Here is a 21,642-nt window from a genome sequence, read left to right as displayed (position 1 = left end):
GGAGGATTCCCCTCCTCCCTCCCTCCCTCCCTTTACTAGGGTGTGCTGGGAGGGGCTCTCCGCTGGGAGCAGTGTCTGCCGCCCTCCCAATAAACATGTCAAACACACTTGTATTATCAAGTCTCTCTCTCTCTCTCTCTCTCTCTCTCTCTCTCTCTCTCTCTCTCTCTCTCTCTCTCTCTCTTGCTAGTGCTCATACGCACAGGCACTTTGCTTGGCAGATGGAGGCAAAGCTGAGGAGAAAACGTTAGAGAGAGAGAGAGAGAGAGAGAGAGAGAGATTGTAGCCGTGCTGGTCGTGTTCTGTCTTGTTGATGGTTAACGAAACCAGTGTTGTGTCGTGTAGATGGTTAACGAAGCCAGTGTTGTGTCGTGTAGATGGTTAACGAAACCAGTGTTGTGTCGTGTAGATGGTTAACGAAGCCAGTGTTGTGTCGTGTAGATGGTTAACGAAGCCAGTGTTGTGTCGTGTAGATGGTTAACGAAACCAGTGTTGTGTCGTGTAGATGGTTAACGAAGCCAGTGTTGTGTCGTGTAGATGGTTAACGAAGCCAGTGTTGTGTCGTGTAGATGGTTAACGAACCCAGTGTTGTGTTGTATCGCATATATGCGACGTCGATGTGTCGAGACGTTTGGCCAAGACCCACGTCCTAATTGGCTGTAACCTTTAAAGGGTCACCACGTCCACCGCTGCAGTAACTACGTAAAGACTTCATTCTGAACTATGGTAACAACTGCATGACTCACACACGTCATGATACGTGATAACGTTGAGTGAGGTCGTTTAGTCAGTCATGACCTGAAACAGTGAAGGCCACACGAGAGAAATACCCTCAAAATCTCAATCATTTTCGTTGCAATCTTTGGCAAATTTGTTTTCGTTTTCCCAAATGTTTCAGAATTGAAAATTATATACTTTTTGGGTCCGTTTTTCTTTCTTCATATTTTTTTTTTCTAAAACATTCGTAACTTCTGATGATCAAGTTCGAGTTGAGGAGCATCCCCCCCCCCCCCCCCCCCCCCACACACACACACACACACACACACACACCCTGGCTTCTGCCTTGGCGGGCGGGGGGCGGTCAAACTTCTCGTCGTGAGCCTCACATTACACATTCAGGGAATAATTTCACAAGTTTTTATCCCGAGTGTCGAGACGTCAGGAAAGTTTTCAAATCAACATTTTCTTCATCCGCAGAGGGACCTAAATCCGATATATATATATATATATATATATATATATATATATATATATATATATATATATATATATATATATATATATATATATATATATACATATGTGTGTGTGTGTGTGTTTCTGTGTGTGTGTGTGTGTGTGTGTGTGTGTTTCTGTGTGTGTGTGTGTATGTGTGTGTGTGTGTGTGTGTGTGTGTGTGTGTGTGTGTGTGTGTGTGCGTGTGTGTGTGTGTGCATGTGTGTGTGTGTGTGTGTGTGTGTGTGTGTGTGTGTGTGTGTGTAGTGAGACGTTCTCTGACGACACTTTACTCCCAGTGATACAGAGACCCATCAAAGGTCAAGAGAAGTTACAAGAATGAATGAGGTGAGGAACGTCGAGGAATGAGACGATTTAGATATTACATGCTTACAAGAAATGATGGAAAAGAAGCTAAGGTGGTATGGTCGGGTACAAGGAAGGAGAGACACGAGATATGTCTCGAAGTCATTGAACTGGACTCCTGAAGGAGGAAGGAGTCCATCAAGACGTCCTTAGAATGAGAGGTATTGAGGACCTCATCAAGAACTACGCTTGAAAGAAGAGGAGAAAAGGAATAGAAGGAAGACGTAGAAAACGGAGAGTAGGAAGACTGGAACGAGTGGAGAGGAATGACTAGGAAGGCTGATGATGGACAGACTTCCATAAGTCTACCTTGCTTCTGACTGGGAAAGAATTGTCCTAGTGTGGTTATAACAAGTTCCAGTAGGGATGATGCAAGATCCCAATAGCGTTGGTGAGGATTCACCGTGGAATATCGACTTGGAACTCCAATTTCAACCATATATTCACTTCAGTAGCAGCGAACGTTGAGCTGAGGCGCTTAACATGGAGGGAAGTTACACTGGTAAGACAAACATAGATTTATCACTTCCTGGAGATCTTCATAGTTCTGCCAACAGAGAAAGAAATTAGTCTAAAACTTCCATGTCAAAAAAAAAAAAGAAATATGAAGCCATTCGCCGTCATGGAGTGTCAGATATAAAAAATAAAAGAAATTACGGAGACGAACTTGGTAATTCCACTGAAATTTTACGAAGTGTTCCACTAACGAGGCTGAAGCACTGCCTGCCTGGCAGGGAGGGAGGGACGGAGGACGACGGCCATCCGTGGTCGTCCCTCCCATTCCCATTCTGGGGACGCTGGACGCGAGCGGAGGCGCTCCTAACACCGCACATCTTTGTACGTCGTCCGCTGGCTGACTGACCTTAAAATTTGGCAAAGGCGACGCTTCCCGGTGATGCAATAGGCGGCCACAAGCCTCCCAGGCCGAGAACAGTGTGAGGAAGGCGGAGCCAATAGAAGAGGTGGGTCTGGAAGAGGACAAGTGGAAGGGGGAAGACGGAGAGAGAGAGAGAGAGAGAGAGAGAGAGAGAGAGAGAGAGAGAGAGAGAGAGAGAGAGAGAGAGAGAGAGAGAGTGACCAAAGAAGCTTTGAGAACCTCACTATTTTCCTAACTATTCACGTTTGTGCATTTTTCATGATCGGTGTATATTGATATACACCACTCAGCGTCACTGTTTACACATCTCTCTTATTCCACTCACGAATCCTACAGTTCACTCAATACGTTACAGCCTGGGGGGTGTTTACAGTGGTAGTGGTAATACATCATCCATCATGAACAGATATCAAGCATCATTTGCTTTCCACACAGCAACCGAAAATGGAATCCAGGCGGCAGGTATCCTCACTCCGACAGGTACAACAACAAGGAGACGCTGACAGAGAGGAGAGCAGATTAGTATTGATTATACAAGACAGGTGTGTGGGGCAGTCATCAACAGGTGGCGGCAGAGACGCTTCCATACCAGAGGAGAGGCATGAACACATCAGGGCCCTGTGTCCCACTGAGTCTTATATGATGTCGTGTTGAGTACGGAAAAAAAAAAATATATATATATATATATATATATATATATATATATATATATATATATATATATATATATATATATATATATATTTCACCTTTAACTGATAGATGAACTTTTCGCTGGCGTGACAGGCTTTAAATTTTTTTTTGGCACGACTGCAAGTTAGAGGTGGTTATGCTGACGTGCTGACGGAGGGAACTTTAGTTCAGACATGCAAAATACGAGGCAGCATCGGACCAGCGCTCGCGGTAGTTACTGGAGCAGAGCAAACAGGACGAGGTCTGAGTGTACGAGTGGCGCTAGTTAGTATGTAATTGGTCGTTAGCAGTCTTTCGTCGTCGTTGGTAGGGATGGCCCAGGTGTGCCTACGGCGAGAGAGAGAGAGAGAGAGAGAGAGAGAGAGAGAGAGAGAGAGAGAGTCAGGTGGGTGCGTGGACGCTGGAGGAAAGTGTGAGGACAAGCGTTACTGGCGAGAGTGGTCATCATATGTGGTCCTCACGTGCCTCCTGGAGGTGTAGTCACCGTCATCCTATAGTCGTGGATATTACACACAGTTGATGACGAGGATTATAGACATTCTAATTCCCTCACTTGTGGACGCTCGGTGGAGGATGGAGGGAGTAGGGCAGGAGGCTTGGTTTCCGTGCGTGTTGCATAATAACTAGTGAGTGATTGAGGCCGCTCTTCGTCTCTTCCTAGCGCTACTTCAATATGCGGGAAACGTAAAACTAGAATAAAATGATATATATATATATATATATATATATATATATATATATATATATATATATATATATATATATAGTGGTCACCCGTATAGAAAATGATGCCGTAGGAGGCCCACACAGTAGACAGGATCACACGACAGCATCACGAGAGAGGAGACTCACAGTTGAGCATGACAGTCAGTCCGCCAATACTTGTATGAGAGATGGAAGAAAACAGAAATAATTTGACCCAAAAGAAACTTGCTCTCTTACATATTCCCGGTCGTGCATATACCCTGGGTTTAATTGGAAACTGGAGATAGAATTCGATTTTTGAGCAATTACTTTTGATGATGGTTTTACCCGGTTACGTCAGGTGCCCCTCGAGACCTCAGGTCCGTTTTCTTTTTTTTTTTTTTAATGTTAGCTGAGACGATACGGCCAGTTGAGACCCTAATCAAGGCCATCCTATTAACGATATATATATATATATATATATATATATATATATATATATATATATATATATATATATATATATATATACTCTAGACTGAGCCAGATACCCATTTCATCGACCGATCTCTTAGGATGGATGAAGAGCTGGGTTGGCTGTGGGCTGACTGCCGTAACCAGGATTGGAACCTATGCGCTCGACCCTGGGCGACCCGTGAATGCGTCGCGGTCAGAAATGCTATAACCGATACACCACCGGAGGAGGTTTATAGTTTATTACTTTGTTGACGACAGTCACGCGGGAGCGAACACGGGTGTGGTGAGGATGTGGTCGTCAGCGAACACGGCTGTGGTGAGGATATGGTCGTCAGCGAACACGGGTGTGGTGAGGATATGGTCGTCAGCGAACACGGGTGTGGTGAGGATGTGGCCGTCAGCGAACACGGCTGTGGTGAGGATGTGGTCGTCAGCGAACACGGGTGTGGTGAGGATGTGGTCGTCAGCGAACACGGGTGTGGTGAGGATGTGGTTGTCGTCATCATCATCTTCATTACGTCAGGTGAAACACTGCTTGACCAGGAAGCCAGAACATGACAGTGAAGCCGATTCTCACACTTTTATTTCACAGTCGCTCGCCATTTCCTGCGTTAGCTGGGTAACGCCTAGGGACAGAGACAGGAAAGACCTCATTATTTTCTTTTCCTTTTTAATTCCTTCTTTATCTGTTGTGTGTAATGCACCACAACCATAGCCCCTTATCCAGAGCAAAGCCACTCGGAGCTTTCCCTGGATTCCCCGGCTATTTCATATTCCCTGTTCAGTCCATTGACAACACGTCGTCGTCGCCCCCCATATACAAGAATGATAAGCCTGGATCATTTGCCGTCCTGTCTTTGAGAAGTTAGTTGTCCAAGTAAATCTTGCAGTTTTCAGAGATTTGAAAATTGATCTAAAACTGGTGAAGTTCCTCGAAGACATTAGAATACCATGCGGCCTAATAATGTGGCTTAATTTCCCCTGCTAGATAGCTCTAATGAGGCGCAGGATTAAGGAAAAAATATTAGATATAAAGATAGTGATCGTACTGATAGCCCTGATGCATCCGGGTCATTATGGGAGTAAAGGCCAGTTGTGTCCCAGGAACCCCAACATCCCTGATCCAATTGGAGGAAAGTGGTGTGTGAGGGGGCGGCGGCGGCCGGCCCCCAGGTCCAATGTACTTTGTACTCCGATGCTGCTGCTCTCATGGTTGACTCTGCTTTCGAGGCGGGCAGCGTTGGCCATACTACAGGAGACACTACGAGGTAACACTATCCCGGCTTTTTTTTTTTTTTTTTTTTTACCCTTTTCCATCAGATCTGAGTGGATTTCTCTCTCTCTCTCTCTCTCTCTCTCTCTCTCTCTCTCTCTCTCTCTCTCTCTCTCTCTCTCTCTCTCTCTCTCTCTCTCTGGGTAATCAGTAGAGCAACGCTTCTCGAGGTGGATTTTCCCTCACCCTTGTTCTTCGTCACACGTCTCAAGATGATACGTGATGACGCCACTGACGCTTTGGTGGCTTCCGTATTCGTCTGCTATATATGCAAATTTGATTTTGATATATACCCGCTTGTGGTTTCACCGGGGATAAGGTGTCGCCTTCGCCTTTGACGAAAGGGTGTACGTACAGACGTTTCACTTTGAGGGAGTCCATCATTTCCCTGCTCTTGCGTGGAATGCAGCCTTGAAGCTGCCCAAACCCCATAGAAAGCCATAGAAACCAGCACAAGGACTAACAGAAATCGTGTCTCTCAAGACTTTCTAAAATGAGTAAATTGTCTCGTATCAACATTAAAAAACTAAAGACTGTTAATACGAGAACAAATTGGTCCTCATTAACACAATATCTATGACAATCTGGGACTACTGAAGGAAAACATCCACTCTTTCATGATTCTGTCTTAAGCGAGAACACAGCTGGGGTCATGAACAGTGTTGCCTGTCGCACACACACACACACACACACACACACACACACACACACACACAATACACACAGACAACAACGTCTTGTACTACCTGGGAGCGTGAGGGTGTCATACCTCACTAAAACGATGATAGAATTTGTTTTCCTGCCCAGCTGGCGACATCCTTACGACCTGTCACATTATGTGGACAGCCCAAGGGCGGCCAGATCATCAGTCAATTCTCTTTGACGTGTTTCTCTGTGTGTGTGTGTCGTCCCACATGTATTGGTAATGGTGTCTCATGTTCCTGAGCATGACGGATGATGCGCTGCCTGCCTGCCTCTCCTCAGACGTTGGACGCTCGAGGTTGAGAAATCCTTGAGGCACTTTGAGAGAGGGATCAGGATTTTTCAGATTTGTGTTTTTGACATTGCGTCCTTCTCTGGATCACTCTGCAGCGACAGATCTTCAGACATTTTTTCCCGTAAAGATTTTTTGAAAATGATACGTTTCTCCTTTCTCCTCAGAATGTGACTGTAGATAACACTGACAGGTTTCGCTAAGTGTATAGCAACATGATGTCTGTCATTTATACAAGGTTTCTTGATAGCAAGTCAACGACAACATAGCCTGGATCTCTGTTTCCAGAACCGAATTGTTTGCCAAGACTTTTGCCCGGTTCACTGCCTGGATTAAGAACATTTTCAAAGTGACCGTATCTTTCGGTTTTCATCAGATCATACTGTGGGTGTGACACGATTTTTCGTCCTCTTTTAAAACTCGCTGACTCGACCAAGACAGACCCATGACTCCATTACTCCTTCACCAGAGAGGAACCTCTTCAAGTTGCCTCTCTCCGTAAGGCAGTCACGAGACATGATGAGTGTGTGAGGCAGTACCACACCCTTGTCCAAACTCTCCTCTCACACCTGATGTGAGTAACGAACAAGACTCTTTTTTTTTTTCCAACGTTCGCCAGTGCCACCCTTAGACTCCCCTGCATCAGTACCCGCCGTAGACGCCGAGTCTAAACTTTCGGTCTGAATACGAGAGAGAGAGAGAGAGAGAGAAAAAAAAAATTATGTTTCCGTCCAGACGTCTTTTCGCCAGGGTGGTTCTTGTTCCTCTTGATGACTGGAGTTTGTAGATGTTCCCCGTCCATCTTCCGCCGGCGGAGGAAGGATCAGTTTTGTGCTCCTGTCATGTTCATGTTGGCGCCACGGTGTTCACGGGTTTTTTTTTCCCCCGCCCGTCGTCTGCTGAGCTACAAGAAGCCATATAACATCAGTGGATGATAAGATGCCGGCACGGGAAGCACTGGAGAGGACAAACTCACACTGGCAACTCGATATCAGCAAGGGACCATACTTACGGGATAGCAGTAAAGAGACCGATGATACATACGGTGCCATGTATAAGAGAGAAGAGTAAGGAATCAGGCATAGATGTAGACAGTGAGGAAACACGTCTTTAAGATGCTAATGAAGTACCTATACAAGTGGCTAACGTAGGACTACCCATATAAATAGAAATATATATAAAAAAAACATATTATCATATGCAAAAAGGAACTGTACATATATATAGTAGTTAGCACAGAACCACATTTACAGTGAAATGTATCGCAAAACACACACACACACACACACACACACACACACACACACACACACACACACACACACACACACACACACACACACACACACACACACACACACACACACACACACACACACACACACACACGTACACACTGGTGCACCAACCGGGTAATGTATATCATGATACAGTGTAAATAGCAAGACATCTCATACACTATAGGGAGGGACAAAGACCCACTCAATCTCGAGGATAATAAAGGAGAGGAAAATACCTTCGTTTAGCATAACGCATTCTTGATGTAGCACCTCAAACACACACACTCGACCAGGCAATGCTGCCCCGAGGAGCCCCTATATTAAATATATTTTGGATGGATTTGGTTCACAGATGCAACCAAAGGCCCGTCAGGGGGAACGAGTGGGAGATTGAAGACATAGAGATCGTCGTAGAGACATTCATTTGAGTTTTATTACTCGAGAATGGGGTCGTATCCTATAGTCTTTGAGAGAGAGAGAAGAGAGAGAGAGAAGAGAGAGAGAGAGAGAGAGAGAGAGAGAGAGAGAGAGAGAGAGAGAGAGAGTGGGGAGTTGCCGGATTCCGCTTGCAAGTGAAAAGTCATCTTAGGTGAGCCTGTTTGTATCCTCAATAGAAGGAAAGGAGTCGTTTCGTCGATGAGATCCATGATGCTCTTAGACATGATGCGCATCGAACCTGAAATCTTCATAAAGGTTTATGGCAGAATCGGATCTCGCTTCCATAAAGCAGTTCCCTTGTAAAGAACGTACCCAGAGGAGACATATACAGCTGTGCATTTTCTTCCCAAAGTCTTTGCCAGAATTGCAGTGTAATCACTACCTTCCTTGTCGGCTCCCCCCCCCCTTCCCCCTCCCCCCCTCCACCCTAAGCGAGACACGCGCCCCTCCCTCGGGACGACTACCCAAACTTTGCCCATTAAGTAAATCTTACCTTCTTTTTTTTCTCTCCCGTCGACCTAACGTGCCCAGGATGAACAAGCCGCCCCCAGGTCCGCGTCCCGCCTTAAACTTGACGCATATATTAGTACGTCTACGGCGCCGTCACCCACTCCCCACACCACACTACCTTACCCCATGCCTCACGGCGCCTCGCTACTCCCTCCTCATTTACCTCCAATTCTGTTGGTCTCATCAGCTCTGCCTCACGAAGCTTTGCTAAAAAAAAAGGAATTCTTCTCGAAAACATCGTTATGTTACTTGCAATTTTTAGATGAAAGAAGTGAGACATGAAGGTTTTCCCACAAGGCAACGTATCAGCGAAGCAAATACCCAGTGTATCCCGGGATACATGATAGACGTATCTCACAGTTGACAGACTACGATGGTTTGCGACGCAAGGATCAGTCCCGTCCAGCCACCGCTTGCATGAAGTGCCTGGCTCACTCTGCTTTATTCGCGCATGAATATTTCTCTTTCTACTGGGGGCATTTTTGTTATCTCTCGCACTGGACTGATGAAGAGCTGAATGCAGGGAAGTAAACATTCCGGATGAAAGTTTACGTTAGTCCTCCACACAAAAGTGTAAGCTCGGGCTGAAGAGTGGGTCAGTGGACGGCCCTCTGTCTGTCTGTCTGTCTGTCTGTCTGCTTTTACATACTATCCCTCTCTCAAAAAAAAAAAAAGACAGGAAAAGGTTAAGGAGACCCCTGAATCGGCAGAGCTATAATGCCCTCACAGTCCACAAAGTAATGCAAAAAATATGTGTAAGAATTCAGGAAGGCCAGAGCACCGCTGGTGGCAGGAGACAAGAGTGGAGGAGGGAATGCCTCGCCTCCCCGTTGGAATCGAGGTCTCGTGACGTCACACAACCCACTAGATATTCATGAGATAATTGGAGAAAACAGAGAAGAAAGAGACGACGAGAGAGATGACAGTTCAGAGATATGCCTTTTATTGCATTAATCAAAATTCGAATCCAAGGTCTGTGTTGTCTGTTAGATAAGAAATACATGCATGATTAATGAGTATGATACCAGATGAACTAACTATTCTCTCAAGCGAAGGCGATTGACATGCACAATGAAAAGAAAAACAGAATCTTTTACAAACTACAAGTGGAACTGTGGCGGTGTAGGAAGCGTGGCATCATCTGGTTCGTTGTATCTGCTGAAGATGGATCGCTCGCTGGTGAACCGTACGTGAACGGAACGCTGCACCGCTCAGCGCAGGAGTAGACGGAACGCTGCATCACTCAGCGCAGGAGTAGACGGAACGCTGCATCACTCAGCGCAGAAGTGGACGGAACGCTGCATCACTCAGCGCATGGGTAGACGGAACGCTGCACCGCTCAGCGCAGGGGTAGACGGAACGCTGCACCGCTCAGCGCAGTAGTAGACGGAACTAGAGCTTTCTAAGAAGCAGTAGGTGACGCAGAGTCTCCTGCAGGACAGGGTACATACTTTCTTTTAAAGCACTTCATTATCCATAGTCTCTGTGAAGTTCGACTCGCATATCTCGGGTTCAGTGTTTTCGTCAGGAAAATCATCTTGTAAAAGACGTTTTGATATGTAGTTGGTTTTAATGATTATTATCATTCTGATGGTGAGATCATTGTTTCTTTTTTCTTATCATGTCTTCCAGAAGCTGTCTCACTCGACCGAGACTGGATCAGAAACCTCGTGTGTCTCTGCTTGGATTGCCAGGGGCTGTAGGACGCCCAGGGAGGAAACTCTTTTAAAAAACCACCTGACAGTTTCCCCGCAAGACTGTCACACGTTGTCCTGCCGGAGGCACCTGGCATTAATGATCCTGTACAGACCAGATTCACAACGTGACGTTGATGGCTCTTAGCCAGGCCTGACTGCCACACACCTGTCCCTCCATAGTTTCATACAAAGGCTTCTAGAGGGAGCAACTGACAGGAGGCATTCTCTGCATCGTAAATATTTTCTTCCATCTACAATCGTATGATTCTCCAAGAACAGAACCTTTGTCGACCATCTAATCTAAATTGATGTAGGAATCTCGTACAGTCTTGTGATGCACATTGGAAATTATATATATATATATATATATATATATATATATATATATATATATATATATATATATATATATATATATATATATATATATATTGTGTGTGTGTGTGTGTGTGTATAAGCTGCACTGGACACCAGCAACTCCTCAGAACATTGGTAGCGGTTCCCTGGGAGTGTGGTTCTCATTTCTCATGTCACAGTGATACAAATGACCATCTGTCCTTCCTCTCCTTGCAGCCGCCTCGCGTCAGACGCTGGTGTGCCAGTTGGAACCTGGGCATTATCCACATCAGGACCATTTGCCACTGAATTAGGATCTCGTTAGTGCAATAACACGTCGTGAGCGATACTGTGCAGTAATTACAAGCGATCTCTTAGTCAGATGAGGGAGCTTAGATACAGTGATGCAGTGTTTTGTTTTAGACGAAAAGAAAGGTATCTTCCTTGAGATTAATGTGATCATATACGCTTCTGCTCACTTGATTGTACGGTTCGAAGACATAGCAATGGATCATATGTCGACCAGTGTATTACAAACAGATACATCAATGAAAATATGTAATTTACACTAATTATTTATATACTTTTCCTTCATCATCTTCAAACCTTGCTGCAAGACTCTTCAGCCGTTCCTGACCGAAGCTGGAGATGACTTCAGAGGAACTGAATATCAGCTGAAGTACGTTAGAGAAACGGAACGAAAGGTGGAGATGCGTTGGGGAAAATCCGTTCGTTTAGGAATGGTCAGTAACCCTGAGAACGGCAGACGGAAGGCACTAACTGGCAGTCATGGTTGACGTACGAGACGTTGGGCTGAGTGTATGGGAATATTCTCTATGGAACACAAGGGCGAGATGGCCATAGCTCCCTCTTCATTAACTTGGACGCTTCGTAGTATGTCTTCCACCTTTTATAGCTCTCTCTCTCTCTCTCTCTCTCTCTCTCTCTCTCTCTCTCTCTCTCTCTCTCTCTCTCTCTCTCTCTCTCTCTCTCTCTCTCTCTCTCTATCTATCTATCTCTCCATCTTTATCTATCTATCTGTCTATCTATCTCCTGCCATATCTGTTATATTATACCATTCTGTTGTCCCTTACAAAGAGCACGTCAACGTACCGTTAGATAAGTAACGTATACATCCAGTGCCCGTCAAAAGACCAGCATATACACAACCTCCACGCAACATCCTCTCGATGTCTGATGCTGTGACCCTTGACCCACGATATGTTGAGCTTCATTATCTCATTCTTACATCAAGTTAGGCAGTCACAACGCACGGCGTGACTACCATATAATTGCCTCTAAATCTCTGAAGACTTTGTTTAAACATGGGTTGTTTTAGGGCCAGACTGCTGGAGATATAGCCTCAGTATCTTGCTTGACTGATGACTAGAGGGGCGGGGCTCTGGAATTTGCAGGAATCCAAGAGAGTTTTATTCGAAGCATCGTAAGAGTGTGGTGACGAAGAGAAAGTCAGAAAGCGAAGGAAAAGTAGAAAGGAGACAGATCATAGGAATCGACCCGGGTGTTCTGTTGTCCATTAGTTATTTAGGATGATCCGACTGGCGCTCGAATTAAGCTGTACATCAAATGAAACGCACCGTTGCTCTCACGTTATCTATCGAGACGATCCATATAGCGACGCTTGCAAGTGGGAGAAGGCTGACATTGTCCCACACTTGCATAGCGGAAACTGCTACATGACCAGGGGCATCGCCAGAAACCCCATTACGACGGCAACTGCAACACATATGAGTAGCAGAGATTACTGGGGACATTGTCTCCTCGCTAGCATAATGCTCCGGAGATGTGAGCATTATGTTGCAGACTTGCGTCAGAACCATCAGCGGGGCCAGATAAAGCAGTGTGCAACTTCCACCGACGAGATGCAAATGGCTCCGAGTCACAGGAAGATGATACATTCCCACACAAGGAAATGAAGCCCCGAGTGTGCAAGCCAGTGCATGACGCCACCGAGGAAGCCTGAGGATCATTGTATCAGCGAAGCCAGCAGCCGACGCCCCTCTCATGAAACCTATCGCCTTTGCTGCCGCAGTCCTTAAAGGAACCCAGTTCCTTATCAGAAGGGACTCAAGTGCTTCATTCCATAATGGTTCCTTCGTTTTCGAAGTAACACATTACCGTATCAGTAGCACCAGTGTGAAGGGCCGCAGCATGTGAGGCCACTGCTGCAGCAGGGAGGGAGGGAAGAGCACTTGCCGCTGGTGAGGCTGAGCCATCGCACCGTGTTGGGATGAGTGGTGTCTGTCTGCAGGCGCGTCTTAGCGGCCTCTTGTCCTAGTTACGGTCGCATGCAAATATATATATATATATATATATATATATATATATATATATATATATATATATATATATATATATATATATATTTCCCTGGGGATAGGGGAGAAAGAATACTTCCCACGTATTCCCTGCGTGTCGTAGAAGGCGACTAAAAGGGGAGGGAGCGGGGGGCTGGAAATCCTCCCCTCTCGTTTTTTTTTTAATTTTCCAAAAGAAGGAACAGAGAATTGGGCCAGGTGAGGGTATTCCCTCAAAGGCCCAGTCCTCTGTTCTTAACGCTACCTCGCTAATGCGGGAAATGGCGAATAGTTTGAAAGAAAAGAAAAAAGAATATATATATATATATATATATATATATATATATATATATATATATATATATATATATATATATATATATATATATATATATATATATAAGCTCGCTGTTTACAGAGCTACCGCTGCTGTGATTTGGCTCGTCTGGGTAGCAGAATTTGGCAGAGTAAAGAATATATTTAATCGTTTATGAAAGTTAATTGACTGAAAAGGGAGTTTCTTGAGTAGTGAAAAGTCTGTATGATGCCAGCATGACTGTGGGGGACGTGTGATGGCGGGGGATCCATGGGATGATATAGCGTTTATATATAACTTGAGAACAACTCAGACGTCACCCACCATTGTAAATAAAGGTACTGGAATAATGCAGGATTGACTGAAGGTGGTGAAGATAAATCGTCAACCGAACCAAAATTATTGATCCTTTCCAGATACTACTGAGGTATTATATCTCCGCATTAGTACATTTACATTGGTTGTTAGTTATGGTATAGTCTTGGTTGTAAGACAGGGGTAAGTATGACTCGCCCTCTTTGTTATAGCGTTGGTTGTAATACTCATGATTTAAGTTATGACGTAAGACATTGTTGTAACATAATGGCACAAGTGACAGGTGGTTGCATCAGCGTAGGTGTTGGATCAGCGGACACATCATACACCAGGGTTATTTTGCCGACAATTCGGCACCACTGGTTCAAATATATGTCCTTGAGGAACAGTAGGAACTAATAATGCTCTCCACATTTCCTCGAGGAATCATGCTAACTTATACTCTCCATATGTCCTCGAGTTTGTACTAACTAATACCCTCCACGTATCTTCGAGGAAATGAACCGACTAATGCCCTCCATATGTCCTGGAGTTAGTGTGGTAACTAATGCCCTCCATATGTCCTCCACAGGAAGACCGTATCGATCCAGATCGTCGAGGAAGACAGCTACGAGAAAGACGTGCTCTTCTACCTGGACATCGACGAGCCTGTAGCCTGTGGAGGTAGGTGGACACCCATTATAGAGGACCTCGTCTACGGTTAGGGAGGGGTTCACTGTAGGACCTGGGAGGGTAAAGGCTAGGCTTTGGACGTCGCTGATTTCGGGGATATGATGAGGGTGAGGAGGAAGAGGATGAGGTGGAATGAGGGGGAAACTGAGGGTGCTGGGATTAAGGTAGATGAGAACGAGATAAGATTAGTAAATGAAAAGGACACTCAGGTTCAGAGCTTTCTAAGACTTATTCATCTGAGGCAGGTTTTCCTCATCGTTATGTTATGATAGGAATAAATAGATTCTGAGACATTCATAGATTACGTTCCTCCTCGTAGTGTTCGTCTTGGGTATGTGAAGTTGCTCTTTAGAAGAATATTTGAAGGATGATGGGTTTTTTTTCAGGCTGACATAGATTCAATAAATCATTTAGATGAATGATAATGATATATTATAGATCTTATATAGAGGTTTTTCTATGAATAAAGAAACGGCAGTTTATTGGAAAATGATCTGAAATACATAAAGCACTAGTTGATGATAGGTTAATAAAGCTGTAGATTAGCCATCAAATTCAAAATATCTTACAGTATTGGAATTCCACGTTACGTATAATTTAGCTGCCTATAGTATCTTAACAAATTAATTAGTTCATATCGATATTCTAATAGAGTTTGACTAATTGTGAACTTAGTTCAGAAGGAGGCTGTGGTGTGGTGGTTGATAAGGGATATCAGTGATAGGATCACAGATGTGACTAAAGGCATAACGTTAACATAGCTTGATTAAAACCATAACATAGGCAACCTAGTTCTAAGCATAATATTGCTTATCTTTTATTACAGATGTCATTTGTACTTGCTATTAATCTCGTTTAATGCATTAACGAGTTAGTTAATTTCAAACATAATGATTAACAAAAGCTTATTTGCTTTACGACTCCTAATATACTCACAAAAAAGAGAGAAATATCCCATGAATATATCATGAAATTTTTGGAGTATATTAGTCGAGCTGATTTTAAGAAATTTGACAAGATTAACACTCCTAATATGCACAGTACAACAGCTTCCGTGCATAAGAGTTTTCGCTTTGTATATAATCGAGTCATTATCTCATTTCACATAAGAACTTAGCTGTTTCACTAGACACTTAGAGTAAAAAGTCTTTATCCTTACTATCATTCCAATGACTACGTTGCCTGCCAACACCACTTAGTTTCATCTACTTGTAATATTTCATATGAAGAGTATGTTCTGTAAATTTCTGATCAATTATCTTGTGTACTGTATTTTAAAAGAACGGGAAAGATATGCATCACTGTCACTTATAGAGGGTGGAGCTGGTCGAAACCGTGCTCCTACTGACCAAGAATATTCTCCTTTTTTAGTCTGTTGTCATTCTTATGTACATGATGTTGACCACAAGATGCATATCTTTTTATCTTTAAGTTAGTATTTTGCGTAGTTTCATTTTTTTTTCCTTTTTTTAAAGATCAATTTTGAGCAGAAAAAAATTAGTTCAGCTCCCAGTCCAATTTTTTTTTTTTTTTTAAGCCACTTTCTCCCATGCATTGACAATTTTCTATTCTAGGTGTTACCTTATTGTAAACGTAGCTGTTATCTGGATTCAGTTTTTTGAGTCATGCCTTTAGCTATGTATATACATATATATATATATTTTCCCCCCACTGCCATAGTTTACTGTACCGCCCCCCAGATATATATATATATCCCCCCCCCTCCAACCTTGCTTCTAGTTTACCTCGAGAGCTCGTCAGTGGAGGCCCAGTCGAGTCTAGTAGAATCACAAACACCCCAGTCCTATGTTGACATCTGACTAGCCAAGCTAAGACACTCTAGTCTTCATTGACTTAGTTTATATGGCCCTCAGCACTCTTAGATGCAAATTATATTTTAGTTCTGAAATGATCTAATGGTTTTTTCCACTCTCTTCTCTTCATCGCCCTGTGTATAAATAAATCCAATTGGTATCGCCTGTTTCCCATCGATGTAAGTGGCCCATGGTCTTCGTTCAGCGGTGTATGAAGAATGTTGCTTGCTAGTAGCTTGAGACTTTCTCCCTCACATGTAGTTCAGTAGTTCACTTTGCATCAGCACTGTAAAACCTCTACCACAGTGGTATACCCTTTGGCATTGTAATGTTGTTTACTCTTAAGTTCACCTCGCTCAGTGTCCGCGGATGGTGTCTGTGTATCCACAACCCAGAACGCTTCTTGAGAACTGTGTCAGCAACAAGCAGTTCAGAGACGCACATAGTCCTGCCGTCAGACCGTCTTTCATATTGGATCATAACCAGTCCTGCTCATCCTCAGTAAACATGGAATTCATGGCCATATCTTTCGCCCATCATATCTTGAATCTGAATGTCCTTAAATAAGCTCCTGAGGTTCACTCTATCATATTCAGACGGCAGGATTATGTCATTCGCGGAGTCTTGGGTCTCCAACAGCGCAAAAAACACAACCAGCGCAGCGTTGATCCTGCTTATATAGAGTCAAATTCTCTTTCCATCGATAGAAAGCGAATTAACAGAAAACGACAATTATGAATTGCTGTGTACAGGACATGCAGGATCACACTACGCAAACATCGTCTTTTGTAGCTGTTGGTTAGAATGACCTCCTTGATTATGCAGTCCCCAGTAAAAAGCTAATTATGACACAAAGCGAGTAATCCATTTCTTTCCCTGACTTCCCCACAACAACACCCCCAACTGTGAATGGTTATCATCCTCTAGCATCCAGCTCCCCCCTGTAGGTGGTGTTGACCTTTGTAATGTTCACCGCCTCGCCAACGTGTGACAGCTCTGGCTCACACAGAATGAGCCTGACGCCCTTGAGTTAGCCACCCCCTTCCACCAGGCTGCAGCCACTACTACCACTCCCACAATAAAGTATATATTCAAACATAATCCTCAAGGAACCATCTGGTGTAGTCAGGGCTGAAAACATGTATCAGAGGCATGCAAGAAGGTTATAGACACTCGAAAGGCTATATATAAGACCAATAAGCCCTGTATACAGAAGGATCGTAACACCGTAGTTACACACGCACACACACACACACACACACACACACACACACACACACACACACACACACACACACCACACACACATTACTTCATAATAAGTTGGTCGTGGTCAGTAGACACAGATGCCTGTTCTGTCACTCCCGTTTATTTCTGCTGTTTTGGAAGGAAGGTCCTCACTCCAGGATAAACAGGGAGACATCAGTAAGATAACTGAGGTTAAGAAACCTTCCCACCACACAGCAGACATACACGAATTGTAAGATGTAGATTATTTTCTCTTGTTAAGAAAAAAAGGAGTTGTAGAGAGAAAGATAGAGAGCTCTGTAGTCAGCCTGGAGCGACCTCAGTCTTGCTTGCATGCCAGAGGTGATCCACCCTTGCTTGCACACCCCCCACACCTAGTGCTTTGATATACGAACTATCATTATTGTTACCATTAATACATTCATTTATTTTGTATCTAGGATGAATTGGTTGATATGGTTTTCTCTTCATTTCTTAATACATAGGAATATCTATTGATTATCTTTTTTTTTTCAAGTGTAATTTCTTTGTAATTTCATGCAGAAGCTCCAGCCAAACTGAAAAAGAATAAGACCGTGAGAGGAGGTATATAACTCATGTAGCACAGAGAGTACATGAAGAGTATTATTATTATTATTATCACCCTGTAGTATATGTTTATCATTATCTCCTTATTAAGTCATAGGTATAATCTATATATCTATCACCGTCCTGCACCCCTCTAGCAACAGTAAACTAATCCAGTTTGCATTTGTGTTTTGGTTGTGTTCGTTGGTTTGTCCCTCGTTTGTTGTTCATTATATTATTATTATTTTCCATAACCAGTTGATTAGATGATTATGAAGGTTGTAATGTTAGTGATATTCACTCTGCCAGTAAGTATCATACAAGTTTTAGTTATTGAATTGGAAGGATTGATTATAGCTATGATTCTCTGCCTTGTTTTAAAAAGAACATTACTGCACACAGATTGTATAGTCCAGCATTTTAGTATTCACTGCTTTGTCTTCTTGTAAATTCATCATATTTCTTAATAGTGCCACTTGCTATCTTCCTCACTTTTTTTAATGGTATCTCTCCTCTTACAGAGAATATAAAACTGTTTGAGCTTCGCTTATATCATAGAGCAAAATGTTATTAAATCTTGTACATATTTGTCTTTCATGTTCCGAGATATCACACGTTAAGATATTGACAATAAATATTGATAATGTTTATCTTTAATAAAACCTTCCAAATGATAATAATTTTTTTTTTTTTTGGCTAATGTCTGTTGATATCTGTATGTCCCCAGTCCTGACTCTGTTGGTAGAGCGCTTGACAGACAATCTTAACGCTGTTGTGCAATTCTGAAACCCAGAACAATCTTGTTGGTTTGGCTGAGGTCGTCTGTCACTTTGGTGCCAGAGGAACACTAGCGGTTCAGGTCATCAGAAAAGGATGTTAAAAAGTCGTGAGGTGCTGGGGGGGAGGGAGGGGGTACACAACTACGGTCAATTACCGTAGATAATTGTTACATTTTTTTCAACTTTCATGAAACAAAATAGAAGCTTAGGATAAAGAAAAAAGAATTACCGTCAAATTATACTTATATTTTTCATGACTCAGGAATTTATATGTAGATGTTTTTAAAGATAACAAGAAATAATACGAGTCATAATCATAAGTAACATCCTGTGCTAATGTAGACTTCATTCAACATTAAAAACAAATGAAACCCGGTTTACAAGCAATGCTTGCACGGTGTTTTGCCATATGCCTGACCCAGAACCCGTAGAGACTCCCTCTGTGCACGAGAGTAGACGGTACCCACCAGCCAAGACCACCTCCATCCCTCCGTCCACTCACGACCCTTCCACCCTTGCAGACGACGACTCTCTAGGCTTCGAGTTCGAGAACAAGGAGTCCGAACTGACCGAAGAGGAGAAGATCGCGCTCCTGGGCAAGCCCAAGCTCGGCAACGCCACTCGTACCCAGATCAGAATCAAGGAGAACAAGGAATACAGGGTTAGTAGGTCCTCTTTACTTCACAAATTATTATTCTTCTCTTTTTTTTCCCTACTCATTCCATGTCATTCAGGAGTAGTGCACCTCTCATGACACACTGCTGTGTATTGTTGTTTACTGAGGTCAGAACTGACTCATGGTTCCCCTAGTTAGGTCACACTCAGTAGTACTAAAGAAAGCCTTTCATTACATTTGCTAACAGTCAGTAGTACCAAAGGAAGCCTTTCATTATCATTTGCTACAGGAACCTGTGAAACTACCAGACTTATGACAAAGAATTGTAGCAGGAAAGCATTTACTTCCTTGTGCTTCCTTTCCCAGATTATATTGATAAAAGGAAATGAAATTAGAACTCCAATTATAAGTTTGATTGTAATACTGAAATGATGGTCTTGGTGAAATGGATAATACACACACACACACACACACACACACACACATACACACACATATATGTATATATACATTATACGGAGGAAGGTATACAAACACACAGGGCCTTGGTGAAGTGGTGTGATGTAACCCAGAGAGACTTTACGTAGTCTCCCCCGTCCACCTTAAGATCAGGTGGGAGGGTACCTCTCGTGAATCAAGTCCATCATCTATATACCCACGGACACTGGTATTTAGTAGCTTCCTACGAACGCCACATGGTTGTAGAACCTTCTACAAGGCTTCTCTACCAGTCCTATCATGCCTCTTTGTTTTTCAGATCCACAAATGCCACTTACAAGTCACATGTTTCTCTCCAAGTATTTCTCAATCACAAAACACCTCGTCCCCTCACCTTATACCTCTCTTCTTGGAGCTACAGTGCTCCTCCACAGTCAGATGCTCGTGTGCATGCCACCCTCCTCTTGTCACCACTCCCACTTACACCTTACGTGATGAACATCACAGAATTATATCTGTCATTCCAGTATTATCTTCTTTCACCCTTACTTTTAAACCAGGGTGATAAACATGCGCTCTGTCATTCTTCACACATCTCACCCTAGGCCACAAAAATGTCGAGCAAATGTCTTAACATATCAGAAGCATGCTCATCCCTTTCCTTGAGAAATTCAAGTGCAGTCCCTTCCACTCTTTATCAAAATTTCATTATACCATTTGCCATGATGCACTTCGTCCATGACACACACACTTCTCATATCATCTGATACGTTGACCAGTCCTTATACATATTTACTGCTCCCATTTTCCCTCCCATTTTCATCGCTGTCAGCCCCATTTGTTTTGTTTCCTCTCAAACTATTTTACCTCTTTTCAAAATATTTTCTCATTCACCCAGAGGTTTAGCGATACTTTCTCATCTAATCATTCATTTTTCCTCCCCTTTTTTCAGCTCTCCTCCCTCCTCTCAACTATTCACACTGCTTCCTTTTTTTATACTTCCACATCCTACCTTCTGCATGCCATGCACATTACCCACATATTCAAGCATTACTTTTTTAGATACTTTTTACTCCTCTTCCGCTCCCCTTGTTTCATATCATCTCACCCTATGCCACTTAAAACTCAAAGCTCCTATGGTACCTCTGCACATCCACCAAACCTCCAAACTACGGCAGACTTCATCACTCGCCTCCACCAAGAAATGATCAGACACCCTACCTCCTGCCCCTGTGAGCACGTTCACATCCAACAACCTCTCTTGCACGCCTGTCCATAACGCATCATCCAGTAGTGCCTGTTGGCCGCCACCTTCACTCATCCACGTACACACACGTATCTACCTTTACTTAAACCACGTAGTCTCGAACGCCATTCCTCTGTTGGTATCAACTTGACATGCTTTTTACAGCTTTTATTTACAACAGGAATCTACGTCCTCCAGTCATACCATCAGTTGATAAGTCACACACACACTTGTTGCATTCAGATAGTCCAGCAAATATATATATATATATATATATATATATATATATATATATATATATATATATATATATATATATATATATATATATATATATATATAAAATTTTTGTCCCGGTACCCCATCCTTGAAAAGGTCCAGGCTTAATTCCAGAAATCCTTTTCCAGGAGCCCATGCAGCTTCAGGGCTATACTATTTCCAGTAGCAGGGTTATGATGGACTTCTTTGGAGTG

General features: G+C 43.2%; 1 protein-coding gene across 6 annotated transcripts in view; it reads left to right on the top strand.

Moving 5' to 3' along the window:
- Calx (sodium/calcium exchanger 3) overlaps positions 1 to 21,642 on the top strand; it is a 277,683-nt gene that overhangs the window by 230,522 nt on the left and 25,519 nt on the right. For 3 of the 6 annotated variants that reach the window (XM_071684056.1, XM_071684055.1, XM_071684054.1), the window contains exons 2-3: positions 14,361 to 14,452; positions 19,391 to 19,530. In XM_071684056.1, the coding sequence (XP_071540157.1) occupies positions 14,361 to 14,452; positions 19,391 to 19,530 (232 nt within the window). The remainder of the gene's footprint in view (positions 1 to 14,360; positions 14,453 to 19,390; positions 19,531 to 21,642) is intronic. The other 3 variants (XM_071684060.1, XM_071684058.1, XM_071684057.1) reach the window with 1 other exon arrangement.

Source organism: Panulirus ornatus, chromosome 37 (genome assembly GCF_036320965.1).
Source record: "Panulirus ornatus isolate Po-2019 chromosome 37, ASM3632096v1, whole genome shotgun sequence".
NCBI lineage: Eukaryota > Metazoa > Arthropoda > Malacostraca > Decapoda > Palinuridae > Panulirus > Panulirus ornatus.
Note: the sequence above shows the minus strand (reverse complement) of the source record. Positions and strands in the feature narration are given on the sequence as shown.